This window comes from Argopecten irradians, chromosome 12 (assembly GCF_041381155.1).
Source record: "Argopecten irradians isolate NY chromosome 12, Ai_NY, whole genome shotgun sequence".
NCBI lineage: Eukaryota > Metazoa > Mollusca > Bivalvia > Pectinida > Pectinidae > Argopecten > Argopecten irradians.
This window is the reverse complement of record NC_091145.1, coordinates 18,307,033-18,330,152: the sequence shown is the minus strand read 5'-3', so window position 1 is coordinate 18,330,152 and position 23,120 is coordinate 18,307,033. Positions and strand designations below refer to the sequence as shown.

The window sequence follows — 23,120 nt, the reverse complement described above, 5'->3', positions numbered from 1 at the left end:
ACAATATCATCACTGTGAACAATATCAATCACCGTGACAATATCATCACGTGACAACATATCACCCACCGTGACAATATCACCCACCGTGACAAATATCATTGCACAATATCACAGGACAATATCATCACTGTGAAAGTCACCACCGTGACAATATCACCACCGTGACAATAACACCACCGTGACAATGATCATCACGCGATTTGAATTACCACCGCGACATGCATCATTGTGACAATATACCACCGTGACAATATCATCACTGTGACAATATCACCACCGTGACAATATCTCCACCGTGACAATATCATCACCGCTGACAATATCATGGGCATCCGCGACGACGTATCACCACCGTGACAAGGATCATCACCGTACAATTCTCACCTTTCAATGTCATCAGCGTGAAATAATCAACCGTGACAAATTGATACTGACAATAATTTGTTTGAGAGTTACCTCCCTTACATTACAGAGAAGTATTTGAACATGTTCCCTCGAAATTCAATATTAAGATAAAATTATTTCCTTGTGCCGTTTCATTCCAAACAGTGTAAAAGAAAATAACAAAAAATAAAACAAGAAGCAAATAACTCACAAAAATATACATAAGCATGTTTTGTCACGAAACCTTCACTTTCTATTTACATATATAATACTGTATCGGTAGGAGCTGTCCTAGTTCAATCTAGAGTTAGTTTTGATATATTTAGTAAACAAATAAAACAACGGTTTTTATAACTTCTATATAGTCGGAGAACAGCATTAGGGGCCGGCTCCGGGAACAGACAGAAGGACAATGAAACAAGGAAACTCCGAGGGAAATCGAAACACGTTGATTGTTGAATAATGACGACAATTATTTAATGAAGCGAAAGTCAATACTATGGTTCTTTACGTTCTCGGGGCGTTGCCGATCCCAAGTACTGTCTTGTAGGATCCGATACCGTATCTGCCAACTGAAAGTAAAGAAAACATTATTAAGGAATTATTGGATAGCGCGCCTCATGAGACAGACTTACAAACATTCCCTATGCCTTTTCATTTTTTTTATGCTGTTTGGGCTATTATACAGCAAGCGAACTGTACCACATTTTATAGTATCCATTGCCATTCACTGCTGAAGACTAGTGGAATTAATGGTTCAAATTCTTTGAAAAAGATATCAAGTATGTCAATGAAGTGAAAAATAGTTCATTTTGTCATGTGCTAGAATGGAACTCAACAGTTCTTAGATAAAATGGTAACTATAACTTTGAGATGGAAAGGAGTCTGTAACAAGCTTAGATTACAACACCAAACTCTTTTTGTCAGGGAATTAAGCTCCTTCATGTTTCAATCCTCGTTACCACTTACATTTGGTGGGTTTGGGTCGGTCTATCAGCCAGTACCGGAAACCGTCTCTAGCCCTGTCATTATAGGATGTTCTTGTTGACTTCCGGCTAAAACTCATCCGGGGCCTCTGGTTGAAAATTTGTGTTGGAAGTTCTGCGTCTAGACCATGTAAAATCATATCATCTATTGATCGTATTGGAACTCGTGTAACATTGTCCTTTACAAACTTAACCCTGGTGCTCTGAGCTTTTCGAACGGTTGCCAAGTCTGAAAAAGTAACATGCCTTTCTCTTTTGTCGCGAGAGATATTCCATTTTCATATATAGTCAAAGATGTGAAGAATTAGCTCAGGCTGAAAAGCGTTAATGGCATGATGATTTTTTTATACGCATTAAGCATTTGGATTAATAGCGTTTGCTCATTAAAACCAGGGTTAAATTTAGCACACAATACATAAACATATCATAACAAGCATTCGATTATTAATTAAGCCACAACATAAATTAAACAATACAACAAACTTTTTGTATGGAGGAAGGTTAGTTTAAATCATAATGTTAACAAAAAGGAACGACATAAGCCGTATTTTGGACCTTGTCTTCGACAGAGACAGATGATCCATCTGCTCTGGTCTCCTTGGAATTGAAAATAAAATTAACCAATGCCTAAACCAAACTTCCATGATTATCCATGTTTCATCTTACTCTATTCTTCATAAAAACAAAAGTTTGACACATGTATATATATATGTATTTCTGATTCTGAGGGAAACTTCTAGAAACATTACTAAGGATGTGTTGATGTTTGAGTTAATTACACATATAATAAATGCTTTACAACGGATACTAAATATATTGTTCACGTCGCAGAGAAGCGAGTCAACATAAAATAGGCTTGTTAGTTTTACAAACACACTCACATTGCAATCCACGATATTGTTTAGTATATATACACTGTACATACAGAGGGTATTCCCACACAAGAATCACTATTGCATGAAGATATAATTATATATTTGTCGATATGTAATTAATAAGTAACTTATGACATACTGCATAGCGGAATATTCATGCGGGTCAAAGCTTTCGCGATTTTTAGTAAAATCGAAAAAGAACATTAAATTGATGCGGATTTCAAAGTTTGCGAACTGGATTTCAGGGTAAACTGAGTGAACCATTTTTTCACGGATAAAATTTTTCGCGATCATTGTAATGTACCGCGATCATCGCGACAATATTGTCACTGTGACAATATCACCACCGCGACAATATCTTCACCGCGACAATATCACCACCGTGACAATAACATCACCGCAACAATATCACCACCGTGACAATATCACCACCGTGACAATAGCATCATTGTTACAATATCATCATTGTGACAATATCTTCACCGCGACAATATCACCACCGTGACAATAACATCACCGCAACAATATCACCACCGTGACAATATCACCACCGTGACAATATCATCACTGTGACAATATCACCACCGTGACAATATCATCACCGGGACAATAGCATCACCGTGACAATATCATCACTGTGACAATATCATCACCGTGACAATATCATCACTGTGACAATATCACCACCATGACAATATCACCACCGTGACAATATCACCACCGTGACAATATCACCACCGTGACAATATCATCACCGTGACAATATCACCACCGTGACAATATCATCACCGTGACAATATCATCACTGTGACAATATCACCACCGCGACAATATCACCACCGCGACAATATCATCACCGTGACAATACTATCATCGCGACAATATCACCACCGTGACAATATCATCACTGTGACAATATCACCACCGTGACAATATCATCACCGTGACAATAATATCACCACCGTGACAATATCACCACCGCGACAATATCATCACCGTGACAATATCATCACCGTGACAATATCATCACCGTGACAATACTATCATCGCGACAATATCACCACCGTGACAATATCATCATCGCGACAATATCACCACCGCGACAATATCATCACCGTGACAATATCACCACCGCGGACAATATCATCACCGTGACAATATCATTCAATGTACCAAAAAATCTTAATTAAATTTCCATGGAATTGGTGACAAACTATTTATAGCATCTCAGAGTGAGTGACAATCTATTTACATGAATAGCATCTCGGGTTATGTGACAAAATATTTATAGTATCTCAGGACTGAAGAAGGCCCTATAGTGGCTGAATGTATATTCCATAGAAATGATTTTTATTTTACTTTGAATTTATTTTGGCCTTTTATTTCAGATTATTTATATACTAGCTTTTTACCGTTTTTACCTCATTATGAAACTATTTATAGTTTCCGTGAATTTAGTAAAAATGTAGTTAAAGCATAACAGTATTGTTGAGCTATAAATAATATATCTCAGGATTAGTGACAAGTTATTTTTATAGTATCTCAGGATTAGTGACAAACTATTTCTCGGAATTGGTGACAAGCTATTTATAGCATCTCAGAATTAGTGACAAACTATTTATAGCATCACAGGATTGGTGACAAACTATTTATAGTATCTGTGGATTGGTGACAAACTATTCATAGTTTGTGAATAGGAGACAAACTATTTATAGTAGTTTTGAAATTGGGACAAATTATTTACCAAATTACCAATAATTTCATTTTCTAAATAAATGGGACAAACTATTTAAAGTATCATTGTAAAACTCTTTCAATTCTCTTTATAGTAACCGCGAGTTATTGTTTGGTGATGGGTAAAGTTATTTACTATATCTGTTGTCGAGGAGGTAGTAACTGACAAAAATTATAGTATTTGAAGATAACGACACAGGACTCAGGTTCTATTTACATCTATTAACTGATAATTCAACACCATCTTTCTTTGTCTTTCCGAAGTTTGACTAATAAGACTTATGAACATATATTTATTGTCGTGACATAATACAGTGCGGTACATTGCCCGTCTTTGTAACTATACAGCATATCTATATAGATAATTATTAAGGTATGGTGCCTAGCCTGAACTGGGTGGTGCTGCCAAGTTTGGTACGATACAGTCAATAAGGGTGAAGGTTATCGACAGATGTCTATCAACGACACTTAAGTCAACGTCTCAATAAACTCGTATTGGGTACTAGTATATAGTCAACCAATAATGATCAGCTAGATCAATCACAAGATTTTGATTCCATACTAGCAATATGTATATATGTGTGTTATACTGGATATTATTCAGTATTTATGTGTATGTGTAATTATATAACCAAAAGCATGTGGTTTAATGTTGTATACTTAAAATACTCTAAATTAAAACCTAAACATCCGATGGGAATTTTCTAGATGAGTTTATTTTAAAATGATATCGCTTTTCTCTGTCGAGATTTATATTCATGCTCTTCCTTAAAATGTCTGTACAATTATTGACTATCCGTTAGATTAGCCATGTTGTCCTTACTTTTAGTGGATTTGGATATTTTAATTCATTAACCGACGGGGCTATACAATTATTTAACGAATCCGTCTTTAAAATAGAAAAAGTCACCACAGTTCAAAGATAATGTATTATCTTACCAATACTTACATTATGTATGATGATTTTAACAATACTACATGTATTTAAGATCGTTTCTGCGTGAAGGCGAGTTTTGACTCCAAGGATACATTTATGTCTACATACCTAGTCGTGCGAGATCATTACTGTCAACGTGGATATATTCGAGTGTATGATTCGCGATTTCCATGTGTAGACCTTTCTTTGTGTAGTTATTTCCGCGATAAATACACCCGCTCATCACTTTCCGAAACATAGTTCCATATAAATACACCCGCTCATCACTTTCCGAAACATAGTTCCATATATACACCAGTGAAAGTAAAAGTGAAGGTCATTCGCGTAAATATCCACCTTGCGTGAAATTCCACATTTACAGTTTAAAATAGCAATTCATATATACATGTAATTATATCTACCATATTTAACCATACGAAACGTTACCAGTCCACTAACATGGAAATTGTCTCTAATATAGGGCATTAGGATACATTTGAAATGTGGACAGAAGTTGACGATACGTCTTGTAAAGTTTTGGTGAATTTTGATCGTGTGCATCGAAAGTCTTGCATCCATTGTAACTAAAATGACGTTAACACTCACCTAGATCTGAATCGGAGCGTATCTGGAGTCCCTTGGCGCCATAAGACACGTTGTAGGAACCCGACTGAAATATAAATAATTCAGAAGACATTAATAGATAAATAGTGATAGAGATACCATCTATGTTCCGACATCGACAGCTGTTAAAACATTTTTAAAAACGGAGGTATTAACGAGGTAGTTTTTGGTCATTGTTTTAGAGCGCTAAAGATTTTGAGATGGATATGTCCGCAGTGTCTTGCAACCGCCTCTCTCATGGATTCCGAACACGGAACCCAGACGTAGCGATTATTGATATAATGTCGGGGCTTCAGTATTAGTCATCGATCAAGAAAATTTCCATATCAAAATGGTGAACGCTATAAAATATTGATTTAATCAAAGAGCTGGTTGGCTGGTTAGTTATATCTACGTCCCACTAACATCAAGTGTCATATAAGGAAGGCCTCGCTTGCCTGTGGTCTAAGTGCGAGTGTGTTTTGGGGGACTGCGAGATGTTCGAGTTGTGGGTCCTTGTATTAGTAGAATCCTTTGTAGTTATACCCACTGAGACATGCCACCAGAGGTACAGAAGGGGTGGTGGGAGACAGACTATGTCATGGATGAAGAGAAAGACGGCTGTTCAAGACCACTGAAAACCCTCGATCAATTTGATGACTATTTATTCATTTCTTACGTTTTAATTTTATTTCGTTTCATTTTATTTTTATTTATATTTATATATTTTTGTTTGTGTATTTTTGGATATTGAAACAATTGTTTTTGAAGATTTCACAAACGATGTAAAAACAGAAGCAAGACAAATATTTCATGATTATTGAAGATCTGGTTTTAATCAGATTGGATAAAGCGTTACGTTCTTTTACACGGACTAGCTGACACATCAAAATTCTCTCCAGAACTTTCAATGTCTTATCATATTGAATAGTCTTAATTTTTGGAGTCCATCGTGTCAATGTATGTGGATTTTGCCATATCGATTAAACCTTCAACTCTATCGAAATTCTTTCTATGTACACGTATATACTTCATTTTATAATCATTTTCTAAATCTCTTTCACTGGCATTGAATGTCGTGAATTAGATTGCTATTTTTATCTGCAATCAATGTGTCTCTGGAATGTTTGCTGATTTAAAACGTTTAAGAATCGATACATTTCTGATTGTATGTAACGTCTAACGATGGCCTTGGCGAGGTATTATATACCCGTGTGTACATGGAATTTTAATTTTTTCTGTTTCAGTGACCTTGACCAAAACTTGATTTTGTGAAATAGTTAACAACGACCTATTAAGAAATTAACATTGTGATAAAATGAGTTTGTGTGTGAGGTCTACACAATGAACGTATTTTCTAACAGGGATATCGACATTTTCAACACTAACACATTTGCAAAATAAAAACCAAAAAAATACTTGTAGATCACCAATTTATCTGTTTTACATAACCAGCATCCATTATTCGGTAAAATCACTTAATCATATGTGCATTTAAAACACCAATACAATTCATATTTATTTTACAAAACATTTTCTGTGTAATTTCAAATTTGACATACGTCTTAAATAAAACCAAAACTTATCTATATGTTTTATATAATCGGCATTCGTGGTTTGATAAAATCACTTTATCATTATTACGCAGTAATTTTGTACATAGACCAAATAATCTTTGAATCGAATAAGGGTGTCGTCTGCCAATAACGCGGGCTTATATCATCGTCTGCCCAGAACTCGTCACAGTGACGGGACACGATTATAATCAACCAACACATGGAATTATGAATGGATAACATTGTGACCACAAACCATGTATAAGAATCAAATCTGTACTGGTATCTATATACTAGACGGCCACCAGCTAGTAGGTTAAACATTGTCGATTAAATACATGTACATTATATAGCGTTAGTATTCAAAAGAACTTATCACGAATATTTAAGATTCTATTTCATTTGAAATTAAATTTTGGACTAAGAGCTATGTATGGATAACCTGTTATGTCTACGAGTTTGAAAAATTAAATGATTTTCGACGATCTACTCATTTTTTTAAAAAGATATACAGTGGTCGAAATTACCCATGTGTGGTCGTAGTTACCCCGATATGGTGGTCGAAGATACCCTAGCTGTGGTCGATATTCCTCCTGTTTGGCGTACATGTTTATATCGTTGAATTGGGTCTATTTGTGAGACTATCAACTTAATAAGTGGTTGTGCATTGTACAGGAAAGGGAGGTTACTCTTACATGATCGACAACAAGATCAGGAACGATAACCATAATTGCAGGCTGAGCGGTGGGTCCAAAGGTGGTCGAAATTAGACCATCTTACCCTACTAGTAGACTATTTACAGAACACATTGCTTTAGTTTATAATCAATGACAAAAAAAAAATCAGAAAAATGGCGATGGTGTATTGGTCTCTTCATCAACTCATTGGTTTGGTATATAATATAGAAATTAAATCACTGACAAAAAAATGTTCAATTGTTTTCGAAGAATGGCGGTGTACCGGTATCTGAATATGCTAGACGACCACCAGCTATAGTAGACTGTTTTACAGAATTCGTTGATTTATAGAGTCAATAAATTGAATAACCGACGAAAATGTTAGGCAAGGAATGGTGGTGTATCTGTATCTGAATACTGTTTTGAAGAACTCATTGGTTTGGTTTACATAGTCAAGAAATAGAATCATTGATGCAAAGTTCCAGCTGCATTGAATCTCCAGTAGATACATATTACATTAGTTCAATTTGGTTTTTTATACGTGAAATATGTACAAGGCTTACTTTTTATAATTTCGTGAAACTTGCAATGCCGCATTTATCCACGTAATGTTACCTTTACATGTCTATAAGAGTAAAATGATGCCCCTGATTGCGTTGGACCAGGTTTGTTTACAGTCGAAACCTTTCATCATTTTCGATTCTGATGATACACGTACATGTAGGAATATTTTCCGCTACCTTGCTTTTTGCTATTTCATTACTATTTTTTACCTATAGATTTTATTTAATTCCAATATATGCTTTGGTTTTATAAGATATAAAATGGGAATTTTAACATAAGATCTAAAAGCCAAGAAGGGTACTATTGAGTGAAAATTATCTGTTTTACTTACCTTCTGTCTCGCTTTTGACCAGTGGTCAGTGTGACCTTGCTGTTGCTTAATTGGGTCATGCCTTGACCAAAAGGTCATCCTGGAAAGAGAAAACCCGATTTTAGATTCAAAATTGAGATGTTTGTTCAAATAAAACATCGATCTGATTAAAATACAGATCCTAATAACCAATAGAGGATCTGACAACATCCCATAAGGGGTCATGTTCGGATCAAATGTATTTTCTTCATCTTACTATGTCAATTGAAAACGCCATTTCGTTCCGGAGTATACATATATATTTAGTATTGTTGTGCTCTTTGGGCGAGATGACTATTTTCAAACTTGTTCCTATCAAGTCAAGTTTCTAGAAGCGGCAGCAATTTGATTGGCCATTTTCAAAGGTCATCAGAATGTAACCCCTAATGGGATGTTGTCAGATCCTCTTGTCCAACGTTGCGATAGTAAAGGATCTGTATTTTAATCAAATTAATGAAAACTAGGTTTTGGCCAAATAGAATTGTTACACATACCATACTCTTTTGATCGTGGGGTAAAGTAGATCGGTATGACGTGTACATTAATTGTGTAAAGGCTACGTCTTTGTGATACTGATGGCTGATGTGATTTACATCACAATAGAAATGTAATGTAGTATAAATGAAACAATGAAACGCAAGTCTTCTATTCAAATCCACTGTAAGACGAAGTGGTTAATAGTAGTTATTAATACTAGTAATAATTCAGATAAAGATTTCGAAGACAGACAACTCCAAAGGTTTGTCACAAGGCGTCAATGCAACTTGATAAGAAAAACTAGTAACTACTAGACACATCATTCCCAGGGGTAAAACTGCTACATAGAAACCAAGAGAATACAGACACATCTTTTACGGAGGGAAAACTGCTACATAGAAACCAAGAGAATACAGACACATCATTCCCAGGGGGAAAACTGCTACATAGAAACCAAGAGAATACAGACACATCTTTTACGGGGAAAACTGCTACATAGAAACCAAGAGAATACAGACACATCATTCCCAGAGGGAAAACTGCTACATAGAAACCAAGAGAATACAGACACATCATTCCCAGGGGGAAAACTGCTACATAGAAACCAAGAGAATACAGACACATCTTTTACGGGGGTAAAACTGCTACATAGAAATTAAGAGAATACAGACACATATTTTAGGGGGAAAACTGCTACATAGAAACCAAGAGAATACAGACACATCATTCCCAGGGGGAAAACTGCTACATAGAAACTAAGAGCATACAGACACATCTTTTACGGGGAAAACTGCTACATAGAAATTAAGAGAATACAGACACATATTTTAGGGGGAAAACTGCTACATAGAAACCAAGAGAATACAGACACATCATTCCCAGGGGGAAAACTGCTACATAGAAACTAAGAGCATACAGACACATCTTTTACGGGGAAAACTGCTATATAGAAACCAAGAGAATACAGACACATCTTTCACGGGGAAAACTGCTATAAAGAAACCAAGAGAATACAGACACATTTTTCAAGAGGAAAACTGCTACATAGAAACCAAGAGAATACAGACACATCTTTCACGGGAAAACTACTACATAGAAACAAAGAGAATACAGACATATTCTCACGGGAAAAACTACTACAAAGTAACCAAGAAAATGCAGATACATCTTTCACGGGGAAAACTGCTACATAGAAACCAAGAGAATACAGACACATCTTTCACGAGGAAAACTACTACAAGGAAACCAACAGAATACAGACACATCTTTCACGGGGAAAACTGCTACCTAGAAACCAAGAGAATACAGAGACGAGGAAAACTGCTACAAAGAAGCCAAGAGAATACAGACATATGTTTCACAGGGAAAACTACTAAATAGAAACCTAGAGAATACAGACATATCTTTCACGAGGAAAACTGCTACATAGAAACCAAGAGAATACAGACGCATCTTTCACAGGGAAAACTGCTACATAGAAACCAATAAAATACAGACACATCTTTCACGGGGAAAACTTCTACATAAAAGCCAAGAGAATACAGACACATCTTTCACGGGGAAAACTGCTACATAGAAAGCAAGAAAATACAGATACATCTTTCACGGGGACAACTGCGACAAAGAAGCCAAGAGAATACAGACATCTTTCACGGGGAAAACTGCTACATAGAAACCAAGAGAATACAGACATCTTTCACGGGGACAACTGCTACAAAGAAGCCAAGAGAATACAGACATCTTTCACGGGGAAAACTGCTACAAAGAAGCCAAGAGAATACAGACACATCTTTCACGGGGAAAACAGCTACATAGAAGCCAAGAGAATACTGACACATCTTTCACGGGGAAAACTGCTACAAAGAAACCAAGAGAAAACAGATACATCTTTCACGGGTGAAACTACAACAAAGAAACTGAGAGAATACAGACACGTCCTTCATGGGAAAGCCGCTAAAGAGAAAAAATACATCTTTCACGAAACACGTCTCGTATAGGAATATTGGTCAACAAAATAAATATCCAACTTGGTAACATTGGTGATTAAGAATACAGCTGTACTTATGAATAGTCATTCATGTTATTATTACGTAACACGTATTACTTCTGTCACGTAGATATATAGGATACATAGGCAGTTATAATGTACAAGTGTGTGTTACATAAATCTTTTAGTTGTAACACGATATTCTTTGACTGAAAATGCAAGATAAAGCTTTGATTACGCAGGTTTGGACACACAACAGTTGTGTTTAATGCGTTGGGTGGTTTGTAATCTTGAATTTTCTTTTGTTACCAAATACAAATCATAGGGGAAATTAAATGTAGCCAAGTAGCTTACGACATTATCAGATTCAGTTCCACAATTCTTTATCAAAAGCGTCATAAGATTTCTTCGAAAAGATACCTCAGCCGGATTGTCATAAACGGTCTGTATACGAACACTGGCAAGCTGTGTATAGTTAGTTTACCGTCATCCACATCACACTCAATATTCTACCTGATTAGCATTCTAATTAACATTCTACTTAATTAACATTCTATTCTACTTACACACGGAGATTGGGGTTATGACTGGCGTCAAAGGCAGACATCGCGTGACTACCTCCCGTGGAAACTGTTGCGCGAGCCTTCACATAACACCTATGACGTCATACAATTGATGACGTCACAATGAAAAACTAAGTCTCCTTAGAACAAATACTCCACGTCCTCTTTGAAGTTTTCCGAGTTGTTCTATGATTCAGGGTTTTCTATTCCGGTCTACAACCGGCCTGGGCTATGACTAGAAGTATAGTACCCGTAATAATCTTTGGCGGTTTTATTTTGGACGAGATATCGGTGTCTGGCTCTGTGGTGTTAGAGAAACAATTTAACCATTTGTTCGTGGCATTTGGTGACACTTCTGGCTTCCTATCAAATGATCGTTATGCTTAACACTGATCGATTATCGATTATCATCTACCTATGTGGTATAGTTACTGCTAAATCTGTCTGTCACTTTGAGCGCTATTCTCTGATACACATATAGAGGTACGTAATGTGTAGTCGAGGTGTTTAAAACCACCGCCGGGACAACGGATAGTAAGGATTCTATTGTACATTCCTTTGTATAAATACCCTAATTGAAATCTTTAAATGGTTAATAGTTTCTTCTTTCAGGACTTAATATTGTGTTTTCATTTCTACTGAAATAAAAAATCTTTTCAAATTGACAGATGGCTATAGGGAAATTGGTTCTAAAGCTACTCGCGATCTTCGCTGCACGAAGCATTTTTTGAAAAGGTGTAATTTGGATTTCTTTGATATCGGACCTTTAATCGGTCAATGTATTCGCTCGATTTTTACCTTAAAAGATTAATTACGTGACATACATTTGACTAAATCAATTAGGTAAGTCTTGATATGGTACACCATTGATTTGTCACGGTCACGCTGACATACGATAAGTCTCGGCCACGTGTTTATATGTTAACCCCTTCACGGGTGATTGAACCCCAATATTCCGCATTCAAGATATACGTTCATATGTTCCCTCCCATTTTATTTCTCACGATGATTTTTTTCGGTGTGTTTATTTTGTGCAATATTGCATATATAGATGTCGATATGTAACAAAAGAAGTTCGTCGAATATCTAAACATACAAAAAACAAACAAAAATACAAAAAACAAACAAAAATACAAAAAAAATGATGAAGAAATAAAGCAAGCCCCAACCAAAAACAAATTTGATCTTGACCCTTTTGGGTAGAAAATTAATGTATATCCAATTCAAGCTATCTTGTTGTCATTTTTACAATCCACAGAAATGTAATATTTTTTCCGCAATGGCGTCTGGTTTAGTTGTAAATGAATTAATCAAAAACTGCGCTTACAGTCAAGTAAGTTATAAGGAGATCATTTTCATAAGAACTTTGTTTTTATTTCTTTCTATACTTTAAGTTCCTCCATTCACTTGGCTCAGACCCCTGCTTCTAGTCCCGATTATGTTATTGTTAGAAAGAAATGTCAGGACTCTATCATATAGACACGTTCTAAAGTCGCTCTACACAGGTTCATCCTGTCCTCCGTCAAAGTGTATTACACAGATCCTGTTTTGACAGGTTTTTCATCGATCCGATCTAGTTCAGCTCGCTCAAGGCATGTCCGATTTTGACAGGTGACTGTCGTTCCGATCTAGTAATTCAGCTCGCCTATGGCATGTCCGGTTTGACAGGTTTGTCGTTTGAATCTAGTTCAGCTCGTTCAAGATATGTCCGGTTTTGACAGGTTTGTCGTTTGAATCTAGTTCAGCTCGTTCAAGACATGTCCGGTATTGACAAGTTTGTCGTTTGAATCTAGTTCAGCTCATTCAAGACATATTCGGTTTTGACAGGTTTGTCGTTTTAATCTAGTTCAGCTCATTCAAGACATGTCCGTTTTTGACAGGTTTGTGTCGTTCCGATCTAGTTCAACTCGGCCACTGCATGTCCGGTTTAGAAAGGTTTTAATATCCTGATTTAAATTTTAATCGAAGGTCCTGTCAATATCTTTGCATAAAATCGCCTCAAATTCCCCATATACTGAGCGATATACGACATTCATCAGCACGCCATTTAATTGCATAATTCATATTCCGTCATACCAATATCGGGGCCCTGTACGTCTAATATCCGAGCCGGGGGTCCGGACATCCCGGTCCGGAGAATCCGAGTCTAGATATTAGGATTAAAAATAACGCTTCCACTAAAACATCGAAAACATCCCCATATCCAGGTAGTCAAATAAAAGCGTGAAGTGTATAGGGGCGTGTATTGAAAATAAATCCAATGGGATAGCTGGAAGATTTTCCTTTCCAAAATGAATCCACTTTATCAATTTAAAGATACCTTTTTATCTTTCATTACGACAACAAAAATATTTTTATAATCTCACCTGTTCAGCTTTTCGTAGGAAATCCTAGTCGGTTCAATGGTCATTGTATACAACAAAATCCAAACACAGTATTATGAAAAACAAAAGTAGTCTCCGTGAACTTAAAGTGTCGGTATTAACAGGTTTTATCCTCAAGACGTATTCTCAGACTGTCTGGATCAGAGGGGTGCCATTTGGTGGTGTTGGGTTTCCGTGTAGGGAAATGGTGAAATGGTGACAGGTTTTTGGTCTTATTACCAACCAGACTACAATACAAAGTTCGGGGCCCTGTGTGGGAAACACAGCCAGTGTCACATTAATAAAGGTTTTATTGGTCTGCTGAAAACTAATACACATTAATTCCCAGACGTACCAAATACTATCGATCACAAAAGCCCCGCGTCCCAAATAATCACAAAGGTTTTACTCTCAAATAAAAGCGAGCTATATGCCCATAAATGTTGTAAAAGGTGCCCATAGAAAGTCATTATAATGGAATACACACATTATAAAATGGTAATCGTTTAAGAAAACAGGCGTGTTATTGAATTCTGTCTATCCCACATGTACCTCTTCATTATTAGTACAATATTCGTGTATTATCAGCCGGATCGCGCTACTTTATAATATACACTTTGAATTATAATAAATCAATCCTATTGATTTTAGACTGTGGTGTACAACAGTCAAGGGACAAAGGCTGTGACGATAACAAAAGCTGTTCCTACATTGTCGTTAGAATGGGTGGACAAGGCATATAGAACTAATATACATTTTGAATGTTTCCAAATCAGTGAAGCCTGCCTAACACTTTGGCACGGAAACGACACGCGCTTTGAAACTCATGCGCCATGGAAGGCCCATTATGTATAAAGATTTAGATCGATAAAGGTGCATCGTACTAAGCTGTAAGTCGAAGTTTAGGTACATTATTTCAAGACTTGACGCTTCCGCTCTTGAAACGTTTTATCCAAAAATGTATAACTACACTCATTGTGCCAATCAATGTCATAACCGACGTTATACAATGTATTTTGATATTTACTACATATTAGGGTTCCCTTCCTTCAAGTTGCAAGTAGGAAAATGTGAGTTGTGAGTTTGGAAATGCGAGTTGCGAGTCGGAAAATGCGAAATTCCTGTTTAGGATTACACGACCGCCTAATTTTTTACCCCCGACCCTAATTTGCTTTCCACTTTTCCACGAAAAATAATCAAAAGTTGGAATTTCGATCTCAGACTCCGGTTCCGGCCATTACTTAAGAGTGAAAGACAATGAAAAAAATCCCGACCTACCAATCCTATTTTTTTGCCAATGTTATCCTATTAAAACAGACATTTGTTTTGTCTAAGTCTATTAGTGAACTACCTTCACCAAGTAGTTCATTAATTAAATCATAAATAGTGTGGTCATTTAAATACATCTCCATCTCATATAATCAATACACAACAGCAAATTATCATTTGTCAAAAGGCACGTGACGTTGGGAAAAAACGTTTCAGAAGCAATGGCTACAACTTGCATTTATCATTAGCAACATCTACGTACCCGGCCTACTATACCTTTGACCATTATCTGTCTAAAAGTCTTTTGAGCTACAATTTTGCAGCTAATACAGCGCTAGCAACACTTCTCGAACACTTCACACAAACAGCAAAGAAAAAGCATTCATATCACAGTAACCGCGGTCAAATAATTATTCAAATGACGGTGTCTGGTCGTGAAGAAATACAATAAATCACATTATGATAATAACCGACCAGAAATTGACCCATATACATTAACCTGTCGGATTGGTTATCAATGATTTATAGAAGAAAACCACCGGAAGCAAAGTAGTTTTTCATAATACAATAATCTAAAATACACAAAAGCAACATATCCTTATAACCGACATAAAACAAATTTCCACATTACAATAATCGAGTACGGAAAACACATTTCCTAATAACCGGTATTACAATAACCGGATATACAGTATTTCAAATCATATAAATAGGTCAAATAGCATAAGCACTTGAAAATGGTATAAAAACAGTGGCTTCAAATCTTCTAAGACACATTCAAGCCGGACTTGCGTCCCAGTGCACGTGCGCCACACAGTGCACGTGCGCCACACGATATCGTTACCTATCCTTGCTCTTTTTCTTTGCTATTTGTTGAATGATGGGTTCAAGGTCAGTAAATTCTTGGTAAATACATCTGTATAGGTAAAGGGCAACAAACAGGTAAACAAATATTAATATGATCAAACATCAGGTAAAAAGATGTTAAAAGGTGAAAAATCGGGTAAAAATAGATCTTTTAAATGGTCATACTTCACGTAAACAGATCTTCATGGGGTCCAATAAACAAACAGGTAAACAGATCTTTAGATGACCAAACAAAAGGGAAAAAAACTTAAGATGATCGAACAAAAGGTAAAATAACGGAAAGATTTCCTTTTGAACCCCCTCCAAAAATAATTCATTCTTGCTTTAGCCAAGTGTCTGAAAAGGGTTGTTCTTTAGGGATGCCAATAAAAATTGGGGCATGGCGTTTTTGAGGTTAAAATGAGAACAAACAAGTTTTAACAATCCAGGAAAAAATATTAAAAAAAACTATTTGCATACATGTGCCTACTTTCCTTTGTCGCATCTATACAACACTCATACATATTGCGTAGTTAGGTGATATGAAAGTTATAACAAGCGGATAAAATCTTTTTCATTTATGTAACCTTACTCTCGGCGAGATTTGTTAACCCACATATGTACTTGACACTTACCATCAGCTCTGAAGTCTATCGTCTTTTTCCCCCAAAAATAATATTATTCAAGAATTATTTTATACATACGAATATGTAACATACATTTTAAACATTCAAAATACACACATATTGCCTGTAAATTCTTGTATCGTCTTAACAACTACACCACTGGGTCAGTTGGCGAACCAAAGGCAAACAATTCTGTACAAAAGTATGGCTTTAAAATTAATCCTGCTTAATTAATACAATGATAAATATGAAGTGGTTTTTTTTATTATAGAGTACATTTGAGAATGAAAGAAGAGGAGAATTCCTTTAATTTCTCACCAAAAATTAGTTTAGTCATAAACATCTTGAGGGTGGTTCAAAAGGAACTCTTAATTTAGAGGATCAAACAAAAGGTGAAAAGATCTTTAGGGAATCAAACCAACTTTTTGTGCAGAGCTTAAGTTCAGGTAGTCATATCATTCGGTATACAGACAATGTCTCAGATACAAAAGTATCAATGTTAATGTATTTATCAAGTCACAGGCGTTTAGCTTTATATATGTTTCTCTCTCTGTATGTGTAATACTGTGTCACAGTAATTAACATACATATGTATATAGAAAATATCTATAGCGTCAAACGCCTGTGGCAGTCTATAGTTATTTTGATCTCTTTCTGAATAATGAAGTTTCCAAAGCCCTTGTACTTATGATAATTTCGCTTTTGTCAATGTTAAAACTTACACAATACGGTATTATTATCCAAATATCTTTTGTTAGAACCAATACAATCATTAAGTACGTATGTTTGATATAAAGAAATCGTTACGACAATGTTTGTTCATCCGCAAGTGTAAATATTGAGTCGAATCCGTGCATATATATAAGATACGAAAACACGTGCACTTCCGCAAGTGTAAATAAAGCTGTGGATTATGTGGTAGAAGAGTGGGCGGTCCGTCTGTCTTAGCTGTGTATAGATCCTCTCCTTACATAAGAGTTTGAACTGTATTAAAAGGATATCTTATCTAGAGTCTAGCGCTTATGGAATTAATATACATACCAAGTGACTATGGTCTCCATTTAATGATAAAGCATGTTTCAGGATATCACCGGGAGCTCGTGAAAACCCTCTACACAGGAATAGCATGTGTATGTAAAGCTCGGGCCTCGACTTATCGAGGAAAAAACTTACATAAAAACAGCATTTACTTCAAAGAAAAAAAATGACTCGGTATTAGCTCTGGTATTAGGTATGTTTTAAAAGTAAGTAGAAAGTAGATGCTCCACCGCCGACGTACCAAAAACGGCACTCATCCTTGGAACTATAATTCGTTTTTAATCGTGTATCTATATGTCTAATTAACATTAAAATAATATGAAATAATCTATTTTGCCTTTGGTCCATGCGCAATCAGTACTTCATTCCATAAAGGATATAGTGCCAGATAATTTTTCGGGATGCATTTAATTATATTTTGTATTTTCATCACATTAAGATCGAAGCTAAAACTTTTCAATGGTGGTAATGGTGTAAAGTAAGTAACTTTTGTCACTGAAGAACAAAACTAATACGTCTGTTCCTGTTTTTGATAGAGAAAAAAATATCATTTGTCAGCGGTGGAGCATCTTTAACAATAACTGATCTTTCCGTCGGAAGGTACGTTAGTCATGGTACCGGTGTATAGATCCTCTGATAGTATTCGAAAAGAGAAGGCTTATTGCAAACTACCAAGGAGGACTGGAGGCTTTTGTAATGTTATTATAAAGTAGGTAGGGTAGTGTAGACAGTATTTTTTTTAATTTTTTTAAGCTTTCATGATATAGCTTTTCTGTCTCAACAATATTTGGGAGTTTAGATCCATCCCTGTTAAGCTCAGTTATAACAGGAGCGTGGGCGTTATCCCCAATCAATCAACAACGATATAAACTGAAACAACATAAACCGTTATTACCATAAACAATTTAGATGGGGCACATTGAAAATTAATGAGCTTTGTACATGGATGTATGAGGATTATTGTGATTCACTATGTATATATTGTTACACACTATGTATATATTGTTACACACTATGTATATATTGTTACATTTTGGTTTCACTGAGCCTTTATTACTGTACCCATCACAGTACTCGTTGGACGAATTGTTTTATTAATGGGAAAACTATGAGGTCATCGGGACCTTGCTAGATTCTCTTGTCCAACGATTTGAAAGCAAAACCGTTAACGACTTACCACAGCTTTTCTGGTTTAAACCCTTCCCGTTGTGGAAATTTCACTACTAACCAATAGCAAAAATACTAAAGTATCCATATCATTCCCAATGTCTGTGACAGTGGATATGATAGTTAAGAAGAATTAAATTCTGGATATTAGATATGCAATGTTTCCATTATTCTCATTGGCTAAAATAGGCCACGTGAGGTTCGATATGTAACATAATGACTCGATGATTCCTTTTGTAGATGCATAGAGTTGATACATTGTATTCTTACCCAAACGGTAAATTCGTCAGGGTGCCGTCCTACGGCCATCGTTCTTCTTATAATTAACAAAGGTCCGTATTTTGTAAATATCTGTGGTACTGACCATTGGTCAATAGACAGTCTAGTGTTATTCCATACCAGTAGAATAAAAAGATAAGTTGTATTTTTCTCAGTAACTAAAGGGACAATGTCGAGAATAATGGATGCATGGCCATGTCAAAACATGAAGGACTTTTAGTGCTTATTTACTTCAATTGAGAACTATTTCTAAGCCAATGAAAATGGTCGTTACAAATAAAATTGAATTATTAAAGGCTAGTGTAATGCTCAGGGGAAATTTACACAAAAGTACTAAACCATGACATATTTGTGACATGGTTTTTCAAACACATTAATTATAGGTACTAATTAAGGCACTTTGGATACATCCCGCCGCGAGTCAATGACAAGCATTACAAGAATAATCCGTAATCCTCATACCAGATACCACGATAATTCCAGGCTCAGTCGTGGGGTTCCTTACTCCTACTTACATATTTGTAGGATTATCACACGGTTTACTGTGATAAGACGTGGATTGTTACTTATAGTAAGATGGGACCAACAGCAGAGATGAACCAGCTGGAAAGCACTCTTTTTGTTCGGTCGGTTGAGCGTAAGACTAGTAAGTCGACGGTCCCGAGTTCGATCCCTAGCGGAGGTAGTGATAATATTTATGTAAAATCCTACATTCTATCACATTCGGTCACATGTTTACAGATGCTTCAAATGGACAATGACCAGACCAATTGAACAAGCATTTACATGCAGGACCTACCTCTTAAAGGGGCAAAACTTGGGCCAACAACATAAGAACTAGGATTAGGACACTCGGTCACCAGTTGGCTCGTCCCCTCAAAGAGGCAAATATTGGACCAACAACACAGACGAACCAGGACAAGGACAAATGGTCACATCAAAGCCTTCCCCTTAAAGAGGCAAAGATTCGGCCCTCAACGGACGAACTAGGATTAGGACACTCGGTCATCACCAGTAGGCCTTACCTCTCAAAAGGGCAAAGATTGGGCCAACAACAGATGAACCAGGATTAGGACAATAGGTCACGTGAGGGCCCTACCTCTCAAAGGGATAAATATTGGGCCGACAACATACGCACTAGGATTAGGCCCATCGGTCATCAGTAGGTCCAACACCTCAAAGAGTCAAAGATAGGGTCCACAACAGTCGAACCCGTATTAGGGTACTCGGTCACCAGTTGGCCCTTCCTCTTAAAGGACAAAGATTGGGCCCATAACAGACGAACCAGGATTAGGACAATTGGTCACATGAAGGCCTACCCCTCAAAAGGATAAAGATTGGGCCCATAACGTAGGAACCAGGGTTATGGCAATCAGTCCGTCACCAGTAGGCCCAATATCTCAATTGGATAAAGATTGGGCCCTCAATAGTCGAACCAGGATTAGGGCACTTATTCAATCCCTCGTTATGCAAAGTAAGTTATAGGTGACGTATGTAGGTGATTTAACATTTCGCGCCATTACGATTTATTTTTGTATTACGTCACGAGATCTACTGTAGCTATAAATCACATACATTTACATTCATTTAATCCTTAGAGCGGATTTCTTTGTCGTCAATTCTATGGACGGTCAAGTAAGTTTACGCCGTTAGTAAATATACACACCTGCTTTAGTAGTCAAATTTGGTAACAAAAGTGATTGCCGCTGGATGTGTTTACACTTACTTTGAAAATAAATTGCCAAATTGAGAATTAACAACAAAGATACATTAAATCGCTACCCTTAATGTATATTTGGTCTTTAAATTAGACATAAATTTTATATTATCTGCTATACTTTTGTTAAGGGAAAATTACATTTAATACTTTCTTCACCGCTGTTGATGCCATTCAATGACATTATTTTATAGTTATCTGTATCTAGCAAGTCCCATATATGGGGGAATTATTAAGAAGTTGGAGTATAGGAGTAATCATATACTAGTTTAGTACAACCACACTGATTCCAGAGAGAAACATTCAGAGTCATTCCCAAAGTACAACAATCGAAAGCCACATTTTCCAAAGATAACTTCGTTGTCCACGATGACCTCAATGTCGCGATTTCGAATTCCAAATGGAGCAGTTGCCAGAAACTGACAGCTTGTCGGAGGTTTTTTTTCCGGTTTCTCCGGTTTTCCTACATCATCAAACCTGGCACGTCCATAAATAACCCTGGCTGTTAATAGGAGGTAAAACGAAAAAAAACAGACAAACCATCGTTGACCATGCCATTTGTGCAATGCTACAATACAGCATTACTAACTATCAACCTAACACTCGTAGGACATCTTTAAGTCCATACTTTTACACAGACATACTTATTGTGATATATGGGACAAAGGACAATGTGTTGTAAACCTTTCCAAATGCCTTTTGCCATTATTCTTTGCTAAACATTGATAGGCTTTGATTCATACACTTCAATTACACGCGCACTGGATCAAATCAACAAATACTAATATAAAACTAAATTGTAACAGGGGTACCCTCCAAATACTAGAAGAAACCTACTGGGAAGTCTTCCAAAATAAGCTTATGCCACAATTACGTTTCAAAACACAATATAGTATGCTGCTAGGACTCCCTGATACAATACGTATTTGAGGTGGAATCCACTAACATATCCAGAAAATCAAAAGGCATCACCACAAGCTAATATACTAGCTTCCTGTGATGCCAAGTTCAGCTAAAGTTCAGCCAAAATATCAAAACTTAAAATTATCAGAGGACCCCTTTCAAAATACTTTGTAAGATATTGTATATGGAAAGTCAGTTTACATATCCGATATCGCATGACCCCTTCCGAAAGAAGCTTTTTTAATACTGTTTACATCAAGTATACTGCTTGATACTGTCAACTGGGATACAACATATGTTAGAGTAATGTTAACAAATGTAATACTGCAAGACATGTACATAGTAGGTACTGTACTAACTCTTCAATGCATAATATTATGGACCAACATAATTAAAGGGTAGATATTTCAGGACACGACATAGTAATGTGCATTGGATTCCAGCAAAACAGATAAATTAGCATGTCGATAATCCACACCTGGGACGTTTTCACCGGTAGTTTAAACAATAGCTAACCCACGAGATTACCTGTAATATTAATTAAGTGTTACTTTGCAAGCTATACTTACTCGGATGTGGCTGACCGAGGTCTGACAATCTCCATATCTATTGCCTGTCCGGAACAATACACTATATCGTCTTCTTATATAAGTCCAATAGCTTCGACACAGTTTTAATTAGTACCAGTTTTCATAAATATAACAGTAGGCCTATAAAACAAACTCGACAAAACCCCGATACTATACAGGTAAGTCCCTTAATACGGCTCCAAGTTGCCAAGCGACACCCGGAGGCTTACAATATTAATCACGCTGCTTGTTCATTTGCCAAAGTATAGGAGAAAGCTGAACGGGAAATAGAGTTTAGATTTAAATGTTTATTCCAAAGAGGAAATGAGATTTGCTTGTTCATTTCTATCTCACAACAGCCCGATATAAAGCCGAAATTTCAAAAGCATTTGCCATTTAAAAAGTTAAATTGCACACGAGACGACGATGTATATTGATATCACAATAAAGACGTTTTAAAATTCAATCGATATGACAAGATTGTGGTTTAGGATGGCAGCGAAAAGCTATGTCAATATATTTATTTTCGATTAGTTTTGAATTAGTGGACATTTTCGCACAGCGAATTAAAGCAACGGAGAATTACCGGTATATATTATATACTGTAGAGCAAGATATAATTTCAAACGTAATCCAGAGAGCTATTTAAGATCCCGTATTCAGAACACCT

At 36.3% G+C, this 23,120-nt stretch overlaps 1 protein-coding gene across 4 annotated transcripts; it reads right to left on the bottom strand.

The window, feature by feature from the left end:
* Nucleotides 1–446: 446 nt before the first annotated feature.
* LOC138336038 (uncharacterized) lies at nt 447–22,680 on the bottom strand. 4 transcript variants are annotated; one of them, XM_069285306.1, is made up of 5 exons: nt 22,451–22,680; nt 8,629–8,707; nt 5,504–5,567; nt 1,356–1,601; nt 447–958 (listed from the first exon to the last, which is right to left on the bottom strand). In XM_069285306.1, the coding sequence occupies exons 1-5, from the start codon at nt 22,483–22,485 to the stop codon at nt 894–896; spliced, it is 489 nt and encodes a 162-aa protein (XP_069141407.1). In that variant the 5' UTR covers nt 22,486–22,680; the 3' UTR covers nt 447–893. The 4 variants fall into 4 exon arrangements, with proteins under 4 accessions (XP_069141407.1, XP_069141405.1, XP_069141408.1 ...); XM_069285304.1 differs by lacking the exon at nt 22,451–22,680 and adding an exon at nt 14,040–14,316; XM_069285307.1 differs by lacking the exon at nt 22,451–22,680 and adding an exon at nt 14,040–14,298 and having other exon boundaries at nt 1,356–1,493.
* Between the last annotated feature and the right edge of the window lie 440 nt (nt 22,681–23,120).

Coding starts and splice junctions, on each gene's coding strand:
- LOC138336038 (XM_069285304.1), bottom strand. CDS start 14,083: ATGACCATTGAACCGACTAGGATTTCCTACGAAAAGCTGAACAG. Junction 5,568..8,628: donor GGTCAAAAGCGAGACAGAAG/GTAAGTAAAACA, acceptor TTTATATTTCAG/TCGGGTTCCTACAACGTGTC. Junction 1,602..5,503: donor ACGCTCCGATTCAGATCTAG/GTGAGTGTTAAC, acceptor TTACTTTTTCAG/ACTTGGCAACCGTTCGAAAA.